Here is a 27161-nt window from a genome sequence, read left to right as displayed (position 1 = left end):
CATAACTTACTCATGGGACCCAGCTTGATCATTTGCTTAGCTGTAACACCAGGTCAGATCAATTAGGTAAATTTCTCATCCAGATCAGAACTCTTTAAATCAGAAGTTTCCTTCATAAAATCTTGTGTTGAGGGTAAAACTATCACGTCATTTAAGACAGTAAGACTTCAACAAACTCCATATTCCAGCCAGAAACTTTTGTCTGGGCAGATCCATTTACAGAGGAATTCAGTAGCACTTTTTAGAAAGGAAAAGTTTTAGTGTGCATGTCTTAAACCCTGTTTTTCTGTTTTCTTCCATGTTTGCCTGAGAAATGACAGCATGCAAGTTGTCCTGAAATAGACTGAGAAAAAAGTTCAGATCAAAGAATAGCTATGCAGGGATTAATCATAATTACCATAAAGTTGTAATGGAGCTTTAGTTTTTGATTTGAATGGTTTCCTATTATTTCTGCTTTTCAGTGGTTTGGCTCTAAATAGAAACCATTTTGTTTGCTAATGAAAGTCTATGAAAAATCTAACTGTGAAAATCTGACTAGCGCAAGTCTTGGCATCAGTTGGAAGATGATGATTTTAACTAAGACCAGTTTGAAATCCAGATAGAGATTTTCTGTGTATATGTCTTCAAGCTGAACAAAATAAAACATAAAGTTCATAAGTTTTTCATAAGCTACAAATTCTACAGTTGGAAATACCTGTCAATCATTTAATTCTTTGTATTTTGCAAATCTAACAAAATGCTGCGCTGTACATTTGGGGGGCTGTAGCTTTGTTAATGATAAGGGAAACTGGAGGACTAATTTACCCTTTCTGTCATGCACTGGTTTAGGCATTTTAGCTCTTTAGCTTGGTATCATCACTTGGGTTTTTGAATTATGTTGCCTTGAGTCTTGTTTTAACATGGAATTCTAATACTCAACTAAATGTCCTTTCTGCAGAATAGCATAATTGAATATTATTACTATTTATAAATCTCTATAAATAACAAATATTTTGAAAATGCACTTGATTCCTCCTGTGTTATTCTAATGGCTTACTGAGTAACTGAGTTCTAAAAGACCTCCCCAGCCAGTTTTTCACAGGAGAATGCTGTAGGAAATGGTGGCAAAGGCTTTAGTAAAGTCTAGGTGGACAAAATCCAGAGCCTTTCCCTCATCCACGAAGTAGGTCATGGAAGGGGTAGGTCAGGCTGGTCAAACATGACCTTTCTTACAGCATGCTGTGGGCCCGACGCCCTGGTTGTCTCACATCTGCCGTGTGATGGCACTCAAGACAATCTGCTCTGTGACCTTCCCTGGCACTGAGGTCAGGCTGACAGGCCTGTCAGTCCTCGGATCATCCTTCCAACCCTGCTTCAGCTTTGGCTCTTCAAGTTTTCTACCTGCATAATCTTATAATGCCCTTGTAGTTCTCCTGAGTTGCTTGCCCCTTCTTCCAAAGGTCATAAACTTGTTTTAATTGTCTGAGCTCCAGACAAAGCTCTCTCTGCAGCCAGGCAAATGTCATGAACAGGCTGAGGTGGCAGTTCTGCTGACCCCTCTTCTTTACTTCTCCAAGAATTGAAAACTCTATCATTTCATAATGGCTGAGCCCAAGACGCCCTTCAATCATCACATCACCCACCAATCTTTGTTCACAAACAAGAGGTCCAGCAGGGCAGCTTTTTTTGTTGTCTTGCTCACCAGCTATGTCTAGAAGTTAACTTCCACACACTCCAGGAACCTTCTATACTGTTACCTCTCCAGTCTATTATATTTCCAGCATTATTTCAATTCTTTTTAGTACATTAGCTATGTCCTTAAGTGTTGAAAAGATGATTTTCAAGATGAAAAAAGAGTAATTTTGAAATCTTATTAGAGTTGAATAAACCAAAATGAATAGTTCTTTTTTTTGTGTTTGCATTGTTTGTGGTTTCATCAAAATCAAGGCATGATTCATCATCTCATTAGGAGTTAAAGAATTAGAGCTTTTATATAGGAGACACTACAACAGATAAGGTAACCTTTGGGTTAAGGAGAGGAAAAAGCAAGGTTTAGAGCAAGAAGCAAATAGGATTGCTACCTTTTGTGTTAATTGCCTGTTTGTTCTTACTCACCTGGCATGTGGACTTTTTGAAGAGCAGGTTGAGACAGCTTGGGCATGAAAAATCCCTTATTTGCCAAAGAAAACAATCAATTGTATTAAAAAGAAGAGAGAAGTTTATGGAGGAGAATGAGGCTCTTTGGTGGATATTCTTTACCAATAAATATGAAGGAAATGTACAAGTGTGCATGTGATCTGTAACAGTTCAGCAAACTGTTCTGTTAAGGAGTCTAGAAGGAAATAGAATTCTGGTAGAAATACTCATTTTTACAGTGTGTATATCTTTGTAGAGATTCAAATCTGTCAAGAATAACTGGCCAGTTCTTATGATGGTAAATATACTTGAAAGGCCATTTGATTAATAGTGTGGCAGTTCCACAATAAAGCTGCATCCAAGGGACTAGAGAAGGTAGTATGATTTTTGAAAAGCTCTTCAAAGATGATGTTTGGAATCATGCGACATTTCAAAGAGAAGATTTAGTTACAGACAGAACATTCTCACTGTAGCATTCCACAGACAAAAGCAAAAGAGGATGTATTTCTGTTGGCTGAAATGAATAATTGAATAATGACAGTAGTAGCCACAGCTGGTAACACTTGCATATGAGAAAGTTACAGCTATTATTTTTGTAGAAAATGTCTAATAAATTCTTCCTTCACACAGTAGGTGATTTCTATCTTTTTAAAAGTTCTGGCAGCTTTCATGATGTGCAGTTTCTTACACTCTAGGAAAATTCAAGAAGTGCACATCACTGAATGCTGGTACTCTTCTTACAAAATGGTGTTACTCTTCAGTCAAAAAGCTATTAATCAGGTAAGAAGGTGGTTAGAGTATGAAGAGGCTTGGTCAGCACCACTTGCTCTGATTATGTTTCTGAACTGCACAGATTGATAGAGGTAGAAGGCATAAGTTGGCCTTATCATTCAGTCATCACTCAGGGTGGTAATGTGCAATATGATACTAGGTCTATGTGGGATTTTCTTCTGTAGGCTGTTGTTCCAACTCTGTGCTTGAAATAGGTAGTTTCTTACATGTCTGGTGTCACTGGATTGCATTTTTGGGAAGATTTTACTGCTTTATGACAATGCATCTCTCTTCAAGTAATCAGGGCTTGGTTTTTATTTTTTTTTCAAATTAAATAGAAAGAGAAGTACCAGTGATTTGAATGTCTGGTAGATTTGTTTAAAAAGTCACCTCCAGTGCTGTAATGAGATATTTCTGCACTGGTTTATTTAAGTTTTCTTATATTTGGTTTGATTGTTTTGGAGCCTCATCTCTATTACTGTACGTTTGTCAACACTGCATTTCATTTGCTGTGTGACAGCTCATTGATCACATAGATCTGTATCCTTTTGAACTTCACTTGCTGCTATGTATGTGTTCATCGCTCACTCTGATTTAGTGCATCATCAGCAGTTTGACTTAGTTACCACAGGAATCTCTGCTTCTGTGATAAATTAACTACTTTTTGGGCTTCACATTGTACATTTGGAAGAATTTTCATGCAGTGCTCTGGATATATACTGTCTCTTTTGGTGCTGTAGAATGGCCACTGTATTGAAACAAATTAGTCAGCCTTTCAGAGGAACTGTCAGGGGAAGTGTGGTGTTCAGGCTATTAAATACAGCAAGGTTCAGATTTCAGTCACTTCCTAGTATCATACTGCTGGCTATTTAAACTTCCTTTCATCTGCACTGCTTTTTTCCTGCTTTTTAGACACCTACAATGTGCATGAAATAGCAATTCATGAAATATTTTCATCTATTTCCATGGTATTATATGATATTCTCTTTTTTACATCATGTATTAAACAGTGTACTCATTTAATGCCTATTAATTGTATCTTTATTACCAATTCATAACAGTTAGTTATTTGCTATCTTTCATGGGACATCATTAGAGACTTCTTTTCAAGAGTTTTCTGTAAAAACATAAAAAATCTGCAAAGACAAAAAGTCAGGCATCTTAGATCAAGGTCAGTGAAGCAGTGAACTGTGATGCTGCCTTCAGGTCAACAGTGCACATGGGACTACCTGAAGTTTTCCTTTACTCTGTCAGAAGATGTAACTTCTGCCACCCAGGAGGAGCATCTTTACAGCTAGAGCACCTCTGGTGTTGCAGCTGGTGCATTTACTAGATGTTGAGTAAAGTACTTTTCAGCTGATTCTGCAGCCACCTCCTCTGGTTTAGAAAAGCAGAGTGTATGACCTTGAACATCAAAATACCACCATGGATATTCTGGCCATTAACTGTCTGAGTTAGTTGCTACCAATTCTTTATCTGAGAATTGTCAACTGGAGAACTTGAGCATGTTAAAGGGAGGACTTCAGAAATCATAGGAAATCTCATAGGAGCTGACATCACTGTTTTCTACCCTGCACATCATATGAGATTGTTAGCATCTTTCACCTTTTTGGCCCCTTCAGCACTTCTTTTGCTTCTAATTTACATCACTCTGGATTTTAGTTTACATTTGTTAAAGGAATTCAGCATTATGGGCTGAATTCCTGTCGCTTCATCCACCTTGACTTTCACAGGTCAGTAAAAGACAGTAGGTCAGTTTCTTTCATAAGAAACTTCTATAAGTTCTTGTGTCACAATATTTTTTTTTCCTTTGGAAGTGTTAAAGATGTATAGCATAGTTAGATCTAGACTTGGATATCACTCCAAAAATGGAAATTCTTCCTCTAACTCCGAGAGTATTTGAATATACTGTGTGTAGCAAAATGCTAATGCTTAAAGGAAAATAGTGTTTGAAGTTGCATAATTTAAATGTAAAGTTTTTGAGAAATGCTAAAGTTAATTTTTTTTTTTTTTTTTTTTTTTTTAATGCAAGTACCCAGTGTTTTCTATGTAGGACAATGTCTGATTCAGTTCACAAGGTGGACCATGCTAACTGAATTGTTCTTCTGTTCAATAGTTTCATATACTTTTCGTTTGCTTTGTAGCCCAGTTCCTAACTGCTACATTTGATTTTCTTAAATGTCACCCAGTGTGGTATCAGTGTGCATCACCGATGGCTAATGCAGGGGACGTAAACCTCATAGGGAAGAAAGGCATGGTGCTAGGGTGGAGATCTAGACACAGAGAAACTGAAGTTAAAATTTACATAGGCGAAGTATGCAAAACTCTTGTGTGTCTTAGCACTTAGGGAACAGAAGAGTTCATGTATTCAAAGCACAGCTTCCACTGGCACCATTGTCAATGGTGTGGCTGCAGCTCAGCCTGGGAAGACACCAAGGTGGGCCTCCAGAAAATGTTGATCATTCAACTAATATTTCTTTAAATAAATTAATGAGAATGGAGTGCCTGTACCTCTGAGGGGAAATTGGACCCAATGTGAGTAAAGTGAAAAAGAGCCATGACATCTGGATATCTGTTTTGAAACCCAAGAAGATACTCCGTTAAAATATTTAGCATTATGAACCACTTCAGATATTCAAAACAGACGTCACATCACGTTCACTCACAGAGTCCAGCTTTGCAACAAATGAGACCATAGTGCTGTCCTGGTGTGCAACAACCTGATCCATAGACAGAGTGAGGGTATTTGGTTTATCTACAGTTCTGCAGTTTAACTATTACTTTCTTGAAAGCAGAACATTGTCAGGGCTGAACATAATGCTCCCACAATTTTATCAGACACACATCATGTGCGCTGGTGGTTTTTCCCTTCCTCCCTCTGCAAAGGGAGCTTCTTCCTGAAATGGTGCATTAGCAGAATATTCCTGTTTGGTGATATTAACTCCTTTCCATTCCTTCTGTTCTGCTTTGTGTTCCTGGAGGATTTGGACCAGACAGTTTTCTTCTGCAACTCCTGGGGGTTGCCTGGAGAAGGAGGGCATGGGCTCTTTGCTTTCTGCTTCAGGGCCTGATCTCCCTCTAAGCTTATGCAGCTATGAGCTCTTGGTGCAGGGAGAGTGTGTCTATAGCTGCTGGGTTATCTAAAAGTGATCAGGGCTAGGAAAAAGCATTTTCCTGAAAAAAGATCACTTTCCTTCTGACCTTTAGAGCTGTGCTCCAGTGGATGGGGATAGCAGGGGAAAGGACACACTGATAAAAAAAGGTAAAATGTGATATTTTTCAGTACTTTCTGGTGTTGACTGAAATTTTGGAGACGAATTCAATCTAAGATGGACTCTTTGAAGATAGGATTTCAGCTCAAACAGTTACACATTGAAGGTCACAGCAAGGAAATATAAAATGTGGTGAGGGTAGGTGCTGCTGAACCTCAATAGTGAGCGGTGTCCCCAGTGCCTGGGTTCATAGCAAGGTTATGAAGGTTATGGATGGTATTGCCTTCATTAGGAAGAAGTTGTGCTGTTCTTCAGCTAGTATAAAATGTTACTTTGCTCTACTGCTAATGCTTTTTACAAAAAGAAAAGCAATTAGTATACACACTGTATAAACACAGTTTGTTTTCTTAGAACAGCATTGCCCTTTATGGCAATGTTAGTCAGTCATTTACAGATACTGCATAGCTATTCACTTGGTGTGCCTTCAGTGAGCTTCTTTTTGTTGCATATGAAATTCAGTTATGAATGTTTTCTCCTTCATTTTTATTATAGGAATTATTAAGAGGAAGAGTGATGGGTATGAATTCCCAGATAATGTCAGCAGGCTCAGCAGCTATTTACAGAAATGTTTTCTTTTGGAATAGAATTACACTGTTTTCCTGATAGCAGCTCAGTGCCAACCTTACCTCTGTTGCTATGAGGCAGCTCAGTGGATTTTACAGGGCACTGGAAGTAAAACATTTTGTGTGTGATTTTCCTGCTCTTATGCAATCAGAATTTCCCTTAGTTTTTTAGAGGTCAGTGGGGATATTTTCAGAACAAATACTGCAGGATTGAACTCCTGGTTAACACATTATATTGGAAATCAATCAATCCATCGATCAATCAGGCAATCAGTCTACTTCAGTCTAGTGGAAGACATTCAGAAAAAAATATCCTGAATCCATGCTGGACAAAACATGCTTTTGTGAAAACTTTCTCCTTTTTCATCTCTTTCTTTTCTTCCTCCTCTCTTTCTCTTCCCCTTCCTCTTCTTCCTCTTCCTTTTCCTTTCCCTACATTCATTTAAAGCTAAGGTACTATAGCTAGGTTGACACACATATTGCCAGATGTAAGGGCTAATGATTTTTAAGGTGTCATCATTTCACAAACAAAACAAAACAAAACAAAACAAAACAAAACAAACAAACAAACAAAAAAGTGCAGCTCTAAGGACTGAATTGTATGAAAGTGTTTTGTACCATGAGAAACATTTGCTTATTAATACAAACAACAACTTCTGACTCAGAACTTCACTGTTGCTGCTTCTCTATCTGTTATTCACTGTTATTGTACATATGTTGCAGGTCCTTATGATCTAGACACTGTGGCATGCTTGCAGTAAGTTTTCTTGATTGGTTTATGGACACTTTCTTATAATAAGTAGCAATAATTTCTTTCCAAGTCTGGTGTTTATATAGAGAAATTTGTTACAGAAAAGTAAAGCAGAGATTTTTTGCCTGGTAGCAGTTCTTGGGCACAGTTCAAGTTAATGCAGAGGAATGAGCAGCCAACCTGTCACAATTAGCAGGTGCCATCTAAGTATCTCTGGAAAAGTTTCCATCTTTTTTTTTGGGTGCACTAAGAATATATTCATTGAGCAATGTGTGGTTTTAGGTTAAAGTGTATTATACAACCAGACAAGACACAATTAAATGAATGTACAAATTCAGTCAAATATATGCAGTTCAATTTCAGAGAGTGCTTTATTTCTGTAGGATTTGTCCTTAGCTCAGTAGTTTAGTACCACTACCCAATAATACATCAAATACATCTTTTTATAAAGTCAAGCTTTATATAGTAGCAGATTTCTCACTGCACAGCAGATACCGTCAGACTCTGCAATGCACTAACTTTGCAATCCTTCTAACTGTTCTCTTTAGACTTTGCTTGCAAACTACTTTGCCACCACACTGCAACTGCTGCTGCTGTGTTTCAAAATGGAACCTCTCTCCTCTTCGTATTAATAGCTAAAAGGTGAAGTTGGATTTTACAAGGGAAATAAACCTCTTAATTTAATATTTCTGATATTTTAACAAGGATTCTCAGAAAAGCAAGATATATTATAAAGTAGCTGGAAATTTGCCTGAATACAGATTTTTATTTGGTTTTAGAGGCCCCATTTCCATTGGGTTCACAGAGTTGCACTACAGAAGATTATTAATTGAAAAATTGAGTTCCTTATAGTCATTTGAAGTTTTTCTTCTTTTCTGTTGGAATGAAAATGAGGGCCCATGTCGATTTTAGTTGGCTTATTTCTGATTTACAGTACTGATTTCTTTTCAACAAACAGCGAGTAGAGTGAAGAAAACGGTTCCATTGATTTAATGATGGCTCTTGCCTGCTTTCTTTTACTGGTTTCTCCTGTATCTCAGCCTGCATATAAGAGGGCACAGCTCCTGTCTGGATCCTCTAAATGTATATTATACTTCTAATACCATGGACGAGATACTCTCAACATTGCCCTAATTTTTCTCCCGCAAAATCAATGCTGGAACTCCCATTGGCCCATATAATGCCAGAAACGTCAGTTCTGCTGATCTGATTATTGTTAGCATCAATGGGAGTATAATGCATTACAAAGGAAAAAGGACAAAGTTAAATGCTATAATTATGTGGCCCATTCAGCATCATCGGCTCCAGAGAAAATTAAGATTTATTTCCATGTGTGGTTCCAGTTTCACTCTTTCTGATTAGTAGTTATAGCTTGGTGTTTAGACATAATGATTTAATTGCAGATATGACATGTTGACTGGATATTTTTCAGTTGCTGCCAGTTTGTCAGCATTATATCACTGTTGTACATGAAAAAAGTCTAAATGTACCTTTTGGAAATTAAGGGGTAGAATTTCAGCTGGTATACAGTGATAGGGTTCCACCAAGTTCCTTCTCTAGGATTTTATGTGTTGACTGAGATAGTAACCCCAAGAGAAGGCAAAACACAGCTGAAGTGAATTTTTGTATGATGGCTTTGAAGTATATTGCACACCTTTCAGGCTTTTTTAAACTTCTTTTTACTATTTTTGAGTTTGAACTAAAGGCTAGCTAAGAAGCTTCTGGTAGCAGACATTTTAAACAGGGTTACACAAAAGTTCAATGAAAGCAGCAGAAGGTGGGAATTATAATTGGATTAGTTAAACCTCATGGTAGCCCCATGTGGACACTTTATAAACTAGAGGTAAATGTTATTTCCCTTTCTTTGATTTATGATAGTGTTTTTATTAGTATTTGAAGTTTCTGAGTTTAGTCTACTTCAGTTCTAAATGCAGTGTCCACACACAATTTCTAATGACGGTTAACTAATTCACTGTAAAAAATAGCTTATTGATGAGAAATGACGCTACCAACCATTACTTAAACATTTGAAAAGAACACTTGAGCATCGCTTTTAGTGAAATATGCTTAAAAATAATTTTTTTTGTTCTACTTAAATGTGATGCACTGATTATCTTTCTCTTAGCTGTGGTCTGAAATCACCACTGTCTATCTTTCTGTCCAGTCTCTTTAATAATACTTGGCACATACTTGGACAGGACACTGACTTAGGAAACCACTGTTTTGTTTTCCTCAATGCTGTCTCCAGCTGCTTGTTCCTCTCCACCCAACACTACTTCATTTGTACCAGTGGAAGAGTTTGGAGTCTTCCTTGGTAAACTTGATCAAGGAAGGAAGGGTGTCCTCAGTGGGCAATGTTAAATTCACTCCTATACAGGCTGTTTCAGAGGTCTAGTCTGCAAAGTAGTATCACAAATAGGGGGATGGGTCCAAGGAACAACAAAAGTTGTGGGACATGCTGAGTCTGCCTGACTCACCAAAGGATCATCAAACTATAGCTCAAGGCAGGTGCAGGAATGTATTTGATGCTGTGACTGTAACAGGTGTGATAATTTTAAAAATAGGTAAGGACTATATACATAGTCAAGCCTGCTGTCTGCAGGGATTACCTTATACTCCTTTTGAGCTTGCTATTTCAATATAATTTTTAGTTGGCTTTTTGTTATTATTGTAAGTTGAAATGCTTTTTTAGTTAGTTAAATTCTTGAATTTTGAGTAACTTTATTTTTTGTAGGAAGAACACATTTAATAGATTAAAGTATAGGAAGAAAATGAACATTTTTGGTCCTCTGTTGGAAACTGTGATGAAAATATATTCTATGACTGTAGTGTATTCTGTATGTTGGCAGTTTCTTACTAGACTGCCTGAAAGCAGTTTTAGGCGCTTCTGGTAAAACAATGTAGAAAGTGAAGCACTTGTTTGGCTTACTTATCCAGGAAAAACCTGTTTCCAGTTTTTTTTCTTAGATGGCATTGCAGTAGTGCTTTGACAGCTGGTCTGATAACAGCTGTTCTTTCAGTTTGGAGGTAGCTCTGGAACTTGACTCACTGGTACAAATTAATTCTTGACACAAATAGAGTTAACCCTCAACTAATTTGCCTTACACAGTGTTGACCATGACCAGTAAGGTGAATTTACATACTCCTTATTTTGTTGCTTGTCTGACTGCTCAGACAGGAGGGTGGTCACTTCTCTTCCTTACAGCTGTTTCTTCAGGATTAGTCTGTTGTACAGCTGAAAAATACTGCAAATCTAGTTGGCTATTTTAGCTTTTCTGTTCTGTAGTCTTCCCAGTCTTCACAGTTTTGTAGCTTGCTGGTGGCAGTCCTTTACCATTGGTTCTCACTCCCTCATTTGTCTCTCACCTTTGCAAACATATGCACTACCCTCTGATCCTTGCCCAAGCTTTATTATTTGAATGTTAGACAATGTTAAGATAATATGTGATAGGAGATTTGGTGTTAGCAGTGTGAAGGAAGGGAGGAAAAAGGGGCATGTTATAGTCAGAGAGCATCTGTCAGATGGTGTCTGGTGACTTAAGATTGAGTATATAAATTTCTAGGAAAACAAACACACTGGATTTGATACCTGGAGCCTTAGAGCATGATTTCTACCTGAACTAAGTGTTTTTATTTGTAGCATTAAATCTTCAGTGATATACAGCAGTCATGTATAAAACCATTGGACAAGAACATATTGTAGGCCAAGGGGAGGAGGATGTGCACTGAGGAGTAGGAATGAAATAAAAAAAGGGAGGTAGAGGCAAGTCTGCTTTTCCTGAGCCTTGAGAAAGGAGAAATATAGCCACAAAAATGGGAGATGAAAATAGTTTGCTACTTTTTCCTCCCTCATATTGTAGAATTTTCCAGTTATTGTTAGGAGAAAAATGAAGTTATTCAATATCAATCTGTTTCGGATCTCAGCACCACCCATGTAAGTCTGGAACTGTTCCTTCAGCTGAGCAATCAACTTCATACAGACTAACTGAGAAAGGAGTTTAATCCTAGATTTGATATTTCAGTTTCTGTTTATAGATGTAAAATCTCCCATGAAAGTCAGACATGTATTTGGAGACTTAGTCCTCCTTTACACTTGCTTAACCTTTTGGTATTTATCAGTCACTACTTTTGTTAGTTGTGAGCATTTTCATGTTTGGATAGTGGGGTAGTTAATTTATTTTGAAACCATGAGGCTTAGTTACTAGGTAATATTACAAGGAAATGAAAGATTCTTCCCTTGTAAATAATCTCCTTTTCTTAAAAAAATCCAATACTATAAGAGGTCTGAAAGCTTAATCAATAACCATTAGTAAAACCATCTTTCAAAATCTTTTAGCGTTTTTCACTATTCCTACTGCTGTTGAAGCTATCTGCTCCAGTTTTCAATAAATATTTTCAAAATCATTGAGCCTTTTAATTATTATTTTTTGGAGGAAATTAAGATTACTGTTTAATAACACATTACACTGTAGTCTAAATCTGTTGGGATTTTGGGAAGGATCTTATGTTTTGGTTGTGCAGTAAATGGACTTTGTTTTCATGGTATCACAGAGTCAGGATATTTATTTGTATATTTATTTATTTAATGTTAAGACTTGCTAAAATGTGTTAGGAAACTGCATTGTCTCATTAATTTTTTATTGATAGAGGTGAATGGATCACATTCCATTATTCTTTTTGGCAAAGAGTGGCTTCAAGTTTTAATGTGGAAATATTGGAAACAATATTACAAGAGGATGCATGCTGAAAATGTAAACCCAAATGATTACTTTTGGGTATGTGTTTTTGATTAATTTTTGTGTTGAGTGACAGTGCCCTAGGGTCTGCAAGTTCTTCCTACTTTCTCCATGACAATGAAAAACTTTAGAGACAGCATTACAGTGAAGGAGATTGGAAGAGTTGTAGAAGAGCACTCTTGAGTCGTGAGTTGTTTAAGAGATTTGCATGCCATCTTTTGTGCTGACATGCACTGTGGGGTTAGAGCTGACAGGAAGGTGGCTAAGGCATATCTTCATGCTCCAGCATACTCCAGTCGATGGAACAGCTTTTGTCTGTGATAGACTTGAAAGTTTATGATGGGAAGCAGCCTTGTAGCCAGATGGTTTTGGTTTATGAATAAGTGGCTTTAAGTCACTTTGCCTCCTTTGGAGCTGTGCTGAGCACACTTAGATTCAGACAGCTGTGTTTTTAGTATCATCCTCCTTTTCTGTTCTGTGGCTTGCATCTCTGTTCTGTTTGCTTTGGTTTTTCTGTTGAATATATAGGCTAAGGGTGGCTAATACTCCTGCCCTGGAGAATTACAGTGAATGAGAGCATGTATTATGCCCCTCTGCGAGCTGCTTAAGACTTATATATGAGTCCCCAGGAGGAAAAATGGATTATATTCTTGCTTGTTCCATCCTTAAAATAGACAAGCAGGGTATGTATAGATCTTTGGCTCCTGTTTTACTACTTCCTGCTATGTATTTGATGCTGATATGTTTTATCTTTTTAAAGCTGAATGCCTGTCCATGGAAGAGGAAGTGAGGGTCATCATCTGGTAATGAAAGTTCAGGCAGGGTCAGAAACTATCCAAACTACCTTTGGAGTCAGCAGCTGGGGTGGAAGTATAACTTTGCAGCAGAAATGAGAGTGGTTGACAGAGTTCTCAGTATAAAACCTGTGTAAGCCCTGGTGTGGATGCATATTCCATAAAGATCTGTATAAACATGAGTGGCTTGGGCAGAGTGAAGTGGGGAACAGTAATGCACTGTGTCTTCTAATGCCACAAGTAGGAAGCAGCAGATGAAACCAGTGGACAGGCAGGCATTTGGAACAGGTATCACACAACAGATCACTGAAGTGGAAAATGCTTTTTCATAAGGTGTTGCAAGTGCTGATTTGTATAGGTTCAGAAAGCAACCAGCCAAATTCACAGAAGATAGCTATTAAATGCAAGGATACTAATCTGCTTAGGATTTCTTGTGCTGTGAAGTGCTCCATGATGGAAGAGCAGTTGCAGGAGGTATCAGTGTGTGCTTTTCTAGTTTTATGCTGTTTCCAGGTGTCTGCTGCTGGTTATTGTTGAAAAAAATATATGAAGATAGGAATAAGAGGTATTTGATGGGACCTGGTTGAGAAGCCTTTTGCTCTTGTGCCTTTGGAAAGCACACTCAGATTTGAGATTGCAATGTGGGTTTACTACTGAAAGTGCATGTTGATACACGCTTAGGGCGTGACGCTTAGTCACTTAGGACTGCTTTTTGTGCATATGTTTGATAGCACTCCTAGTTTTATTCTGTGTTTGTGCTCTTGATGCAATTTTCATGAAATAATGACAAAATTGATGATTAGGTTGTATGGTACAAGGATTTTACCAAGATGTCATGTTTCTTACTGTATATTCTTATTTTATGGTAAATGTTAGGATTCCTTTTGTTTTTCTTCATAAAATAAACATGTTAGATTGGAGGATAATACATGTTTAACTGAGCGACAAGCCACATTTAAACCTCCCAATCTGTGTATTGGGAGGAAAACAAACAAACAAAACCAAACCCAAAAGAAAAGGGCAGAAGCATTTAATCTCTTTGTAGTCTTTCTGAACACAAAATATAAAAGTAAAATATAATGTCTAATGGTAGACTGGCAAACAGGATTATTGCCTGGGTGTGGTCCTCAAGTGTTCCACCCATTTTATTTTGCTCTGTAATGATTCTAAAAGCATCTCTCAGAAGGACCAATATATGCAACATTTTCTAGTATGGCTTAAAATGTGGAGCATATATCTTTTGTTATTTACTTACCTTGTCCCACTTTTGTTTATTCCTATTTTAGCTTTCTAATTTACAATTCAGCTTCTTTAGCTTTGGAAGCTATTGAATGTTTCACTGTGCCTTAAATGATTCTGTATTTTTAGACAAAATGGAAGCACAGTGGGCTATAGGGGCAGCCTATATAATGTCTTTTTTCTGAGTTAGTCTCATGACATTGTTAAGACTCAGCACTGCATTTACAGAGTCAGTGTTCTCATTTAGCCTTCCTAGTCTGTGATTAAATGGGAGTTGTTGCTTGTTTTACTATAAGTTGGCTGACAAAAGCTAAATCTGTCACAGGTGCTACAATTTGTGTATCAGAAAATTTGCTTTCCAAATACTAATTATTCCCAAAGTATCTTACTTCACACAAAGCACAGATAACACAGTCAGCAAATTTGTCCCAGTTTTATCATTGTGCAGTAAATTAGGGTTTGTCTTCTACCATTGTGTAAAGAGAAGATGGTAGAAATTCAATTGTAGAAGAACCAGTTGATGTACAAACTCTGATCTGTTTTTTCACTTAATTCTACTAATCAAATGCTTGAAATGTATGCTATTCAAATAATTACTGCTGAATTTTGCTTTTGTAACTGAATGAGCTGTTGTCAAGGGACATGGGATGGTAGGAAACAACAGTGTTGTCTCTCCAGAAGTAATTTTAAAAAAGAGGTGTTTTCTGCTTGAAAGACCTAGACCCAAGCTGGTTATATGCTTAAACTATTAATTTGAGAAGTTATTTTAATATGATGGAAGCTTATTGGAAATTGTCTTTCTGGTTATTATGGGAGAAGAATGGACCTTCAGTTACTGAAACTGTGGCAGAATAAGTGGTGGCAGGTGGTGTGAAAATACACTTATAGGTCCCTGTGCACAAGCACAGGGTTGGATTCCTGTCGCATGTTCTCCACAGCTCCCTGTTGTGGAGAGCCTTTGTGATAACCTGTTACAACCCTAGTTGCCAGGATGATGTATTTTGACAGTGAAGGGCCAGGATCTCCCTAGATAAGAGTTTGGAGTTCAGATGGACTATTGCTCAGTTAAATCTTCTGTAATGAATCCAACTGTCATCCGAGTGAACAAATTTTTGACACTAGACAAAGCAGAATGACTTGCTAAAATAGCAACTGGAACTGTTCAGCAGCTTCTCCTTTCATTGCCAAGAATTACCGGGAACCTTTCCCAAGATTAGACGTGTATTCTAAATATATATATATTAAAGATATTTAGCTTTCAGAATGACTTTCACTGAAAAGGAAGAGCATTGAATGTTGTAAATGAAATATTTAACAACATTTTTTTCATTGCAAAGTAGCTTAAGAAGCTGTTTATTTATTCCCTTAGGATGAACATATTGTATATTTCCAGATTTCTAACAAATGCAAACATTGATATGATTTAACTCCTAATAGCAGTGATGCACAGCTCCAGTTGTTTGGCTTGTGTATTGTAATACTGATTTTTATTTTTATTTTATTTCTCTAGAACTACTTAACCATTCACAAGTATGGCAATGCAGCCAGAAATGATCTCTGGAACACACTGTCAAAGGTAAAATGCTTTAATCTATTTCACTGAGGGAGAAACAGGAATTTGCGATGGTGTTTTTCTTGGTGAGATCAGGAGTAAATAGTGCATCTTGAGATCTTGGAACCACAGAGCAAATATAAAAACCAGTGCAAAGAAATTCCATTTAAATCAACCTAGTGGCAATATTAAAAATCTGAGTTCTGCAGCATTTCTGTTCTTCGCTGTGTTGGAATATATTTCCCTGCATATGCTGTGTCACTGATGTGCAGTGAAAGACTTCATGGAATCTATCACTGACCTCAGTGGCAGCACACTGAGACCCATAAGCTGGAAAGCACATGGAAGTGCCGAGCTTTGGCATTTCCATCACTTGTGTTTACGATTTCGTATGGAGTTAAGATTTTTGTGAAGGACAAAACTATTGAAGCTTCAAGGTATGGTGTAAACAAAAGAACTATTTACTGTAACATTTGGCATGCTGTAGAGACCTATATTACTATATCCAGGCTTGGCTTGAGTTCTAGAGCCTGGTCTGGGGCTCCACATTGGCTATAACTTTTGTAAGATGAGCGAAGCATGCCTGAATTTCTCCCCTGTGGAGCTAGTCTGAGTCTTTCCCAGAAAAAAAGACTAAGTGGAGGTCAATGTAGAGTACAGTTCAGAGAGTTTTGGTACAAGTAAAAGTTCAAGCCTTACAGAACATGACAATTTAGTTGTAACTATTGACACCAAAGCTAAGATTCAGCTGGAGGTCAAGACATCTAGACAAACAGGTGTATATGTATAAACTAGATGTCCAAGATCCTGTTGCTCTCTCTGAGTCTTCAGTTGCCAGTTCACAGACTTCTAACAGCTTTTTCCTTAATTTATCCTAACTGGCTTCCAGCTGCCACATGAGAAGCGCGTCTTTTGTAGGTACACTGGTTCTGAAAGAATGTGTTGAATATTTTAGGACATCTCATTTGACACTAGTGAATAAGAACAACTGGAGTCCCAGAAATCTAGTCAATATAGTCAGCAGAGCATGGAGAGTAATGATTATTTTATAATAAGCCTGAACCACTGACTGTTGGCTAGAGACTTGAGATAGTTGTTCAAATATAGGCAACTAGTGTCAGATTAGATGCAGTAGGATGTTTAATGCATTCAGGTGTGTCTAACCAGTTTAGCATAAAATATATGGGGAAATCTGTGCTCTTCTGAAGTGGCAGGTAAAGGTCAAATGACCTTAGTCACCTACATGTGGGCAGCTGAACCAAATCCTATGTCTATACTGACTGCTAATGAGAGTTGGACAAGTAAGATAAAAGTCAGGCTTTTAAATCTAGGCCTGAATCTGTAGCTGAAAGTCATTGCAGGAAATTTTCTTGCCATCCTCTGTTAAAGCCTCTGGGACAGTTCTGGGCAATGGGAGGTCAGAGGAATGATTGCTGTCTTGAAAGAACAGCAGAATCCACAGCTTCAGTAGGAAAAAAATGAGGCTGTATTCTGGTCCATAACCACTATAGCCATACTGTATGTTCATATATACTGTTGCAGCTAATAATTCTGTTTGTATCAATTGAAAATGGATTTGCCGCCAGCCCCTTTGTTCCTAATGCAGTGCAACTGCAGCTTCAGTTCCGAAGACATCTTCTGCTTGTATTCATCAGAGGTTGCTCAGTCTGTGATCTTGGACTGTTTGACAGCTAGGAGCATGTCTGTCGCTGAAGAACAAATGATGCCTCCTTCTCCTCATAAGCAGTCTCATCTCCCATGATGCTATAGTACCTCTTTCTGTTTCAGATGAAAATCCACTTGTAAAACAGCATTTTTATTGACATATGGAATCAAATATGAACACATTAATCCTCCATGTGTTGTGACAGGTGCAGTTTATGAAGCAGCAGGGGATATCTCGGTATACATAGCTTCACTTTGGACATAAGGGACAGTATTTTCAAATAACTAGTCATTTTGATTTTCAGAACAGAGAAGCTCAAGTATGCCTTATTGTAGGTGCCTAGATCAGCTAACACTTCGTCTTTTTTAACCTTAGGTAGTTAAAAATAGCTACCCAGTATTTCTGTGGCTTGTTAAAATCATGTAAAGCAGGTTATTTCTTCTGTTACAGCAGAAGTACTTGAATGATGTGGAAACCATGACTTTCTGACTGTCACTCTTCTCTCTGTTAATATTACTCAACATTTATTTTTAAGATACACAGAGTCTTAAAGTTCAGTTATGTAGTGTGTGTGTATTGGGGGGATGTGTGTATCTGTGTACATGTGTTATTGTTAGCCGAGGAAAGAACACACAATTGCGAAATTGTATGCGGTGCTTTATTTCAGAGCTCTGGAAGCCGGGGGTCCAGACCCAGATCTCGGCTTATCCAACATGCTTCATGGTTACAATTTTATACCTTTATTGTTACATAAGGATTTGTGTTAATCATTAAACCCCATTGTTCCATTGATTCCATCCCGAGGAACAATAATCTGTGTGATTCTTGCTCAAGATTCTGGTTGGAGAAAATAATCATATTTAGTTACCAAACTGATATTACAATTGACAATTCTGGCATGCGTCTTGCTAATGATTATATCGGTACAGATCCTCCTGACCTAACTTTATTCTTTTAGGGCCTATGCATTCTACCAAGGTTCCCCTTTTCTCTCCCCCTACCACCTGTGCAAAGTTATGCTTTATACTTCGTTTAATTAGAACAATAGCACGGAATAACATCCTGGTCACAAGTGGAGCCGATCCCTGCTTTTGGGCCCTTGCTATTTTAGAAATCAATTTAACCCTATGTTATCATTCCCCCCTTTGAAAGTATTTTCATTCTACTATGCAAATGCTTTCACAGAATTACAGTCCATTCATCTTTTGCATCTATACTGGATGTTCGTCTTCAAATCCATGGTTGACGTGGGCCCCATGGTGGAAGTTGTTATGGACTGCAGGCGCTGGATGTGGGGTCTTGTCTCGTGTCAATGTCTTCATTATTGTTCTGTTCCAGGATGTCCTTTTCTGTATTTCTCTCTTCAGGATTCTAAAAGCTAACCAAATCACTAAAAATATGATTAGTAAAATTATCAAGTTCTCAAGGATAGATTTTACCCATGAACTCACATTCCATCCCAACTTGTTAAAGATTTTGTCTAACCAAGTAGTAGCTAAATCCTTTTGCTCCTCTTGTACCTCATGTTCTATATGTTTTATTTGACTAATATCATATTCTACATCTGCAGTTACATTTGGGATGTGGACGCAGCAGTGGTCAATTTGTCCTTTTAAATATCCACACACTCCATGCTCTTTTAAAAGTAGCATGTCTAGAGCCAATCGATTTTGTAGGGTCATTTTGGTAGTGGCTTGTAATTGCATATTGAGTTCTCTGAATCCTTCTCTCGTAACCCTGGCTAGTCTATCTACCTGACCTGTGAGCCTATATAACATTTCCCTATTTTGATAGTTTGCAACAGGGCCAAACAAAGATTCCAGGGCCCATCCAAGCTTTACTCCACTAGAGGGTTCTTGCCAGGTATCATCTTGATCTTCACTATCTGGGACATCTCGCTTTGTCCTGATTTGCAAGAGCTCATGGCTCCCATTAAATGGGGACCTTTTCCAAATGGGACATAAAGTAGGGAGACCCATGGTAATTTCTTTTACTTCCTCGTCCACTGGCAGGTGTGTCATCCATCTACCATCACTTGTTGCCCATACAAATTGTCCCGGACTCCGGATCGTACTCCTGCTACATCCCACCACAATCTTAGAGTCTATCTTACCTTGTTTATGTCTGATCCCTCTGCAACCACAACCAATTCGTAAAGCTATTGCCAATGGTGACCAGTGTTTTATTTCCAGGTCATCAGAAGTGCAGTCATAAATCTTATCACATGCCCATCAATCTACTTTATTTGTTTCCCTTCTACTGCTAGTTTCAGTATTCGTTACTGCTGGGTCTGTATCATTCTCGGGACCTTTCCATTTAATGCACCAGGGAGTGCCTGCCATATATTGGAATTTCTGGAGTATACTCACAGACCATGCACTGTCCCAGGGCTCTAGACCTTTCCATTCTTTCTCCTCACACCTCCATACCACAGTGGTTTCTGTAGCATTGTCCTTAACCTTTTGGTAGTGTGGTAACCAGCATTCCCGCTTTGCAAGGTCTTCATCCTTAACCCACCATTCTACCAGTTTTCCCACCTGTCCATGACTTAACTTACAGTCCTTTTTCCTCAGGGTTTTCATATAAGCTCTTTCTGTTATCTTCCAGTACTCTTTAAGCACAATCCTTGACTCTGGCACTTGTTTACATTTAACTGTTTTGTTCCCTTTTATATCAGGTAAATTTGATGTTATAATTCCCCAACTTATAGGGTCCCCTGCTGCCATTGGTATTGGCAGGCAGGCTGTTATTCTACTAGTATTTTGCATTTTGGCAAAGTCTTTAACCAATCCAATCATCACATTTTCAGCCCGAATTGTATTAGGAGCTTCTATTACCTGTGTCTCTGTTTGCACTTCTCTCTTCATCCTAGAATGAAGAGCAGTTGATCGACCTTGTTGCATTCCATATCCCAAAGCAACAGCATTCCCTACTGGTGACATTAGAATCCATAGAATTAACATTAACCACGATATAAGCATGAGCATGAGCATAGTTACTGATACCATTAAAAACAATTACAGATGTTTTATCCTCAGCTTCGTTGGTTCCACAGTTTGCACAGTCCACTATTTAACTCTTCGATCAGCCTTCTTCACTCGAGTGTAGTGTATCCAGGGTTCGACTCCAGCCACTTTGACTGCTGTAAAGATGGTTAGCAGTACCTGATGAGGGCCAGTCCACTTCTCTTTCAATGGTTCTTCCTTCCAGGCTCTGATGTACACCTCATCTCCTGGTTCGATATCATGGACTGGATTCTCGAGAGTTAGTGGCTTATTCTACACAAGGACACTTTGGAGCTGAGCTAAAGTTCTCCCAAGAGACAGAACATAATTATACACATCAAGATATGTACATTTGCATTAGGGTTAGGAGATTCATATGGTGTGCGGAAGTCCCAAAATATTCCTAATAATCTACTTACTTCCTGTACCACTGTAGCTATAAAATGTAAACTTCTGTCTGATGATATCCCTAGGGGCACCCCAAATCTAGAAATGATCTCCTGCAGTAACCACTTAACTATTTCTTTTGCTTGATTGGTGCGACAGGGAAGGACTTCTGGCCATCCAGAAAATGCGTCAACCCCTACTAACAGATGTTTGTATCCCCGAGCTCTGGGTAGTTCTGCAAAATCTACCTGCCAATAATTTCTTGGTTCTATTCCTATCTGAATTTTCCCTAACCGTGCCTGTCGTCTAGCCACTGGATTGTTCTTTAAGCATATCTCACACTTTGACATTATTGATTTTGCCATTGTTTGCATCTGTGAGGAGATTAGGTGTCATTTTACCAATGCTACCAATGCCTCTGCACCCCAGTGACACTCATTATGTTTTATTTGTAAAGTTTCTCTCATTACCAAGGGGGGGTACCACTATTTGCCCTTGTGCAGTTACATACCACCCTTCTGAGTTCTTCTGTGCTTCCAGCAGACGTGCTAACCTGTTGTCTTCCACTGTGTACTTTGGCTGGGGAGGCAAATTGAATTGAGATACATTAAATTTTGATGGTATTAGTGCCATTGTTGTCTGTACTTCTCGTGCCACCTGGCGGGCTGTCCAATCTGCTTTTCAATTTCCCTCACACATTCTGGAGTTACCTGGCTGATGTGCTTTGCAGTGCATAATTGCTACCTGTTCAGGTTTCTGTACTGCACTTATTAATTGCAGGACTGCATCCTGATGTTTAATCCGTGTGCCTTGAGAGGATAGCAGTCCCCTCTCCTTCCATAAGGCACCATGTACATGTACTACTCCAAAGGCATATTTTGAGTCAGTCCATATGTTGACTGTCTTTCCTTTGCTCAATTCTAGGGCTCTGGTTAGTGCGACCAGTTCTGCCCTCTGAGCAGAAGTACTTGGTGGTAATGCTTTTGCCTCCACTACCCTATCAACTGTGGTTACCGCATATCCAGCGTATCTGATTCCATTTTCCATAAAGCTGCTTCCATCTGTGAATAGTTCCCATTCTGGTTGTTCTAGAGGGATGTCTTTCAAGTCTGCTCTTGCTGCATAGGTGTACTCGATTACCTCCACACAGTCATGTTCTAATAGGCCTTCCTCAGCTGTGGTGCCTAGAAACGAGGCTGGATTCAAAAGGTTAGTACTTTTCAGAGTCACATTATCCTGCTCAGTCAGGGTTACCTGGAATTTCATCATTCTGCTTGGAGAGAGCCAATGGCCCCCTTTCTGCTCCAGGACCGTAGTCACCATATGCGGTACGAAGACATCTATGTGTCTTCCCATCATGAGCTTCCTGGCCTCTTGTATCAGCAGAACGGTAGCTGCCACTGCCCATAGACATGAAGGCCATCCAGCACTTACGTTGTCGAGTTGTTTGGAAAAGTAACCCACCGGCCTTTTCCAGCTTCCCAGTCGTTGGGTCAGGGCTCCCAGTGCCAGTTGCTGCCTTTCATGTACATACAGCTGAAAGCCTTTGGACAGATCAGGTAACCCTAGAGCAGGAGCAGTTGTCAGTGCTACCTTCAATTTCTGGAAGGCCTCTCTCTGTGGTTTTCCCCAGGTAAATGACTGCATCTTCTGAGCCTTGTACAAAGATTTCGCTATCAGTCCATAGTCCATGATCCACAGGTGACACCACCCAGTCATCCCAAGGAAAATCCGCAGCTCATGTAGATTCTGGGGTTCTGGAATGGCACAAAGAGCTTGGATACAGTTAGTACCTAGTTTTCTTTGCCCTTGTGAGATTTTGCATCCCAAATAGATCACAGTCTGTTGGGCAATTTGTGCTTTTCTCTGGACACCTTATATCCTCCCATTCCCAATGAATTTAAAATCTCAGTTGTTACCTTTATGCAAGTTGCTTCTTCCTCAGTTGCAATCAAAATTTCACATACATACTGAAGTATTAGGTATTGGTCGCTTGGCACCTGTCCTTTAGTCCAGATTTCCAGTTCCTTCTCCAATTGACTCCTAAATAGGGTGGGGGAGTTCTTGTACTTCATCGGTAATTGAGTCCAGGTGAGCTGGGTCTTTCTTCCACTTTCTGGATGTTCCCACCCAAAGGCAAATAGTTTCCTAGTAGCTTGGTCAAGGGGTATGCAGAAAAAGGCATATTTTAAATCAATTACAGTAAACCATTTGTATGTCTCTTTCACAGATGCTAGCAATGTATAAGGATTAGCAACTACTAGATGAATGACTTTTTAGTTATCTCATTTATGCCCCTTAAATCTTGTACAAGTCTATACTCACCATTAGATTTCTTTACTGGGAATTTTGCAGTATTGTATTTTAATTCACGTTCTTCTGGAATTTGGTACTTTAGGAATTTATCAATGATTTTTGCTATTCCCTGTCGTGCTTCTGTCTTGATAGGATATTGTTTAATTTGCATGGCACTTGCTCCTTTCTTCAATTCTACCTGTATTGGCTGTGCCAATTTAGATTTCCTTAGTATATCCATTTCCCACACAGAGGGAATCACTGCTGCTTCTACTTCTTTAGGAATATTGGGAGTTGGTTTCTCTTTTACCATTAAAATCTTTCCTGCTTCAGACTCAGGTATCCTCATTACAAGTTCACCATTCTCAAAAGTAATCACTGCCTCTAGAGCTGCCAGAAAAATCACACCCCAAGAGCAGAGCTGAACACCCAGGTATATATAAAAATTCATGTGTTAAAGTTTTATTTCCAAAGCTTAGATCTAGAGGTTGCAGGAATGGCCGTATCTCCTCCTTCCCTGTGGCTCCAATAATTACAATCAATTTCTCCCCAATCTGCCCTTCTACATAATTTAATATGGAATATCTACAAGAAAAGTGACATCTTTCCCTTCTAAGCGCAGAGTGACCATCTGTTCCTTTGATTCTGGCTTCCCCTCACAGATCCATGACTCTGACTATGCTATCCAACTGAGGCTGAACATACTGACTAAACCAGTTTGGGCACTCTCGCTTTCAATGTCCTTCTAATTTATTTATTCTTAATACTCCACAGCCTCTGCCAAAACCACCTCTATTACTGTCCCGACCGGTTCTGCCACCACGTCATCGCCACCTCTAAAAGCTTGTCCAAACTTTTTAACTTTCCGCTTTCCAGTTTCTGTAACTTTTTCTAATGTCATCCTGTGATTGGTCTAGAAAATAAAGGCGAGCTGAATCTTTGCTTGCTCACTATCTATCTGAAGACCAGTATATTTCCTGGCTGCATCTGAGCTATCCTCTCCACTATCACTGCTTTCCGTTCTGTCCCTTCTGCATCTCCCTCCCCTTCATCCTCGCCCCACAGTCAAATCCTGATCGTTGTCAAGGATAGAAGCAGTGCGCAACTTGGGCAGAGGAAGATAGAGGGGACAGGAGCCGATGATATAGGCATAGGTGGGAGAGGAGAGTCGGTAGAGGGATAAATCTTTGAGCAAGTGTCAGCAGAGAAGGGGGATAGCCAGGAGAAGCATTTTGGATAGGCGCAAGCAGGGGAGAGGAAACAGAATCAGGTGGGGTGAGAGTAAGTGGAGTGGAACTTAATGCTGAGAGAACGTTGGTAGGGGCAGTGGGTCCTACAAATAAATCAGCTTCCAAATCATCTCCCCCCTTTTTTCCCAAAACCAGGTGTTCTACACAACACTTATCTTGGACGCAAGCCAAACAATGATTATTTTCTAAGACCAGTGCTTGTATTCCACATTCCACCAACCATGCCGGTTTCTCTTTTAAATAAAAGAAAATATCTATGTATGGCAATTCATCAAGTTTTGACTCTCATTTACAATGTGTCATCAGTTGTGATATAAGTTCCAGTTGTAAAGACCCATTTTCCGGCCATCTCTGGTTATCAGGCAAAATGTACTCAGGCCAACACACAGTACAATAATCAATCAACTCATCCTTATGTAACTCTTGACCAAAGTTTCCTTCCTTCCAATGTGCCAACAGGCAACCCAATGGAGAAGAATGTGGGATGGGGGCATTGCCGCCCAAAACCCCTTTTAATCCTCTTAGCTTCTCCATTATAACTACATAAAACCACCACTGCCGAACCTGCAATGCTTTCGCAATTGACTGACGGACGGCTGCCTAGGCAATACCAGGAATTCCTTAGCCCAACCACGCGCAGCTTTCGCCGCGTCTAACAGGCAGGCACCCCATACCAAACCAAATAATAAAGCACCTTACCTCATTCCCAGGGGACGTTGTGAGCGGCGGGGGGTCCCGGCGCGATGGGCTCCCCGAGAATCCCTCGGTGCCGGCTGGAGCGTGATCGGGTTGGGAGGTCCTCAGCAGCGCTCACAAGGTCCCATCTTGGGTCGCCAAAATGTTAGCCGAGGAAAGAACACACAATTGCGAAATTGTATGCGGTGCTTTATTTCAGAGCTCTGGAAGCCGGGGGTCCAGACCCAGATCTCGGCTTATCCAACATGCTTCATGGTTACAATTTTATACCTTTATTGTTACATAAGGATTCGTGTTAATCATTAAACCCCATTGTTCCATTGATTCCATCCCGAGGAACAATAATCTGTGTGATTCTTGCTCAAGATTCTGGTTGGAGAAAATAATCATATTTAGTTACCAAACTGATATTACAATTGACAATTCTGGCATGCGTCTTGCTAATGATTATATCGGTACAGATCCTCCTGACCTAACTTTATTCTTTTAGGGCCTATGCATTCTACCAAGGTTCCCCTTTTCTCTCCCCCTACCACCTGTGCAAAGTTATGCTTTATACTTCGTTTAATTAGAACAATAGCACGGAATAACATCCTGGTCACAAGTGGAGCCGATCCCTGCTTTTGGGCCCTTGCTATTTTAGAAATCAATTTAACCCTATGTTATCATTATGGTTATTTTACCCTCCAAAACCATGACCAAACCAAAACCAGACGGGGACAGTAAAAAAAAAAAAAGAAGGTTTTACATGTTGATACTGCTTCAGTGTATTGAAACTTCTCTTTTTTATTTTTTTTTTCCCAAGGCTTTAAAAAGAGTTGGAAAATCTGTAAATATCCAAGAGGTAATGGATCAGTGGACGTTACAGATGGGTTATCCTGTTATTACTATCTTGGGAAATGAAACGACAGACAACATCATAGTCATCTCCCAAGAGCGTTTTGTTTATGATAGTGATACTAAACCCAAGGATCCTGCCCATGGGGACAACAGGTACTTATATTTCTCAATTATTATCTTTCAAGATGTTGTAGTTGTTTAAATAAGTGCTTTATGTGTGTGTTTTTACGAAAATAGCTTTTTTAGAAATCTGAGCTTTGCTTGGGGTCATTAACATGCGGTGATGTTTTAATTTGAACTTTAGTAAAGTTGAGAGTAATTAAAAGAATTGGAAAAAAAATGCCCATTTGCATCCTGACAGTTCTCTGTGGTAGTGTCTTGCATCACTCATCTGTTTCCACCCCTTTTCTTTTGATTTTGTCACACTCCATGAAGTAATTTGGAATGTGATTGGAAGGTCTTAAGAATAGTTCTTAAGAAATTCTTTGGAGTGGACCTCTCAGTGCTGATACATTGAGTAGGCAGATGTAAATATATGTCAGCTACAGACCTCACTTGACTTGGGAAGCAGTCAGGAGCCGGACTGGACCTCTGTACAAAGCAGGGGATTCCAGTTCTTTCATTTTTGGAGCCAGCTGAACTGGTCCTATGGGAACTGGTACACTGGCTGAAATCAGCATGTCTGTCTCCACCCCTCTTCCATTTATTAAATTGTTTTGTTCCTGCTCTCCACTGATTCTGTGCGCTTCCTTCATCCAAGAGACAAGCTGATGTTCCTGGGGAATCCTCATTGTTTCAAACAGTTTTGGCATCATATTTTAAGGCCAAGAATAGCTGTTGCTAGCTGATGCTAGAGAATTTCAAGATGGCATTTGAAGTTTCTGTATTGACCTGTTCATGCTCTGTGTGAAAGAAGGCACACTATTAACCTGGAATATTCAGTATTTGTACAGTAAATTCAAATTGTTAAAATGTAAAATTTAATACAAAAATTTGATTGACATATCTGGAGCTTGTAGAATAGTCCTGTTGAGGAAGGCTACTAAAATTATAGTAGCATTTACTGGAAAGTGTTTAGAAGTTCATTATCTTTTTTAAAAACATGAATACTCTGGAACTCAAACATGATACAGAGTAAATAGTTGTTTTTCTGGCTTTGTTGGAACAACCTAACAGGTTATTAAGCATCTGTCTAAATTCTGGGTTGAAATTAGTTCCTTTGTGAAAAA

General features: G+C 39.0%; 1 protein-coding gene across 1 annotated transcript in view; it reads left to right on the top strand.

Moving 5' to 3' along the window:
* The window catches only part of TRHDE (thyrotropin releasing hormone degrading enzyme), a 219014-nt gene that overhangs the window by 115164 nt on the left and 76689 nt on the right, over positions 1-27161 (top strand). Inside the window, exons 8-9 of the mRNA XM_083859071.1 lie at positions 15752-15817; positions 25898-26085. Of these exons, the coding sequence (XP_083715197.1) occupies positions 15752-15817; positions 25898-26085 (254 nt within the window). The remainder of the gene's footprint in view (positions 1-15751; positions 15818-25897; positions 26086-27161) is intronic.

This window comes from Zosterops lateralis, assembly GCF_965231275.1.
Source record: "Zosterops lateralis genome assembly, chromosome: 4".
Classification (NCBI taxonomy): domain Eukaryota; kingdom Metazoa; phylum Chordata; class Aves; order Passeriformes; family Zosteropidae; genus Zosterops; species Zosterops lateralis.
This window is presented reverse-complemented; position numbering and strand designations above follow the sequence as displayed.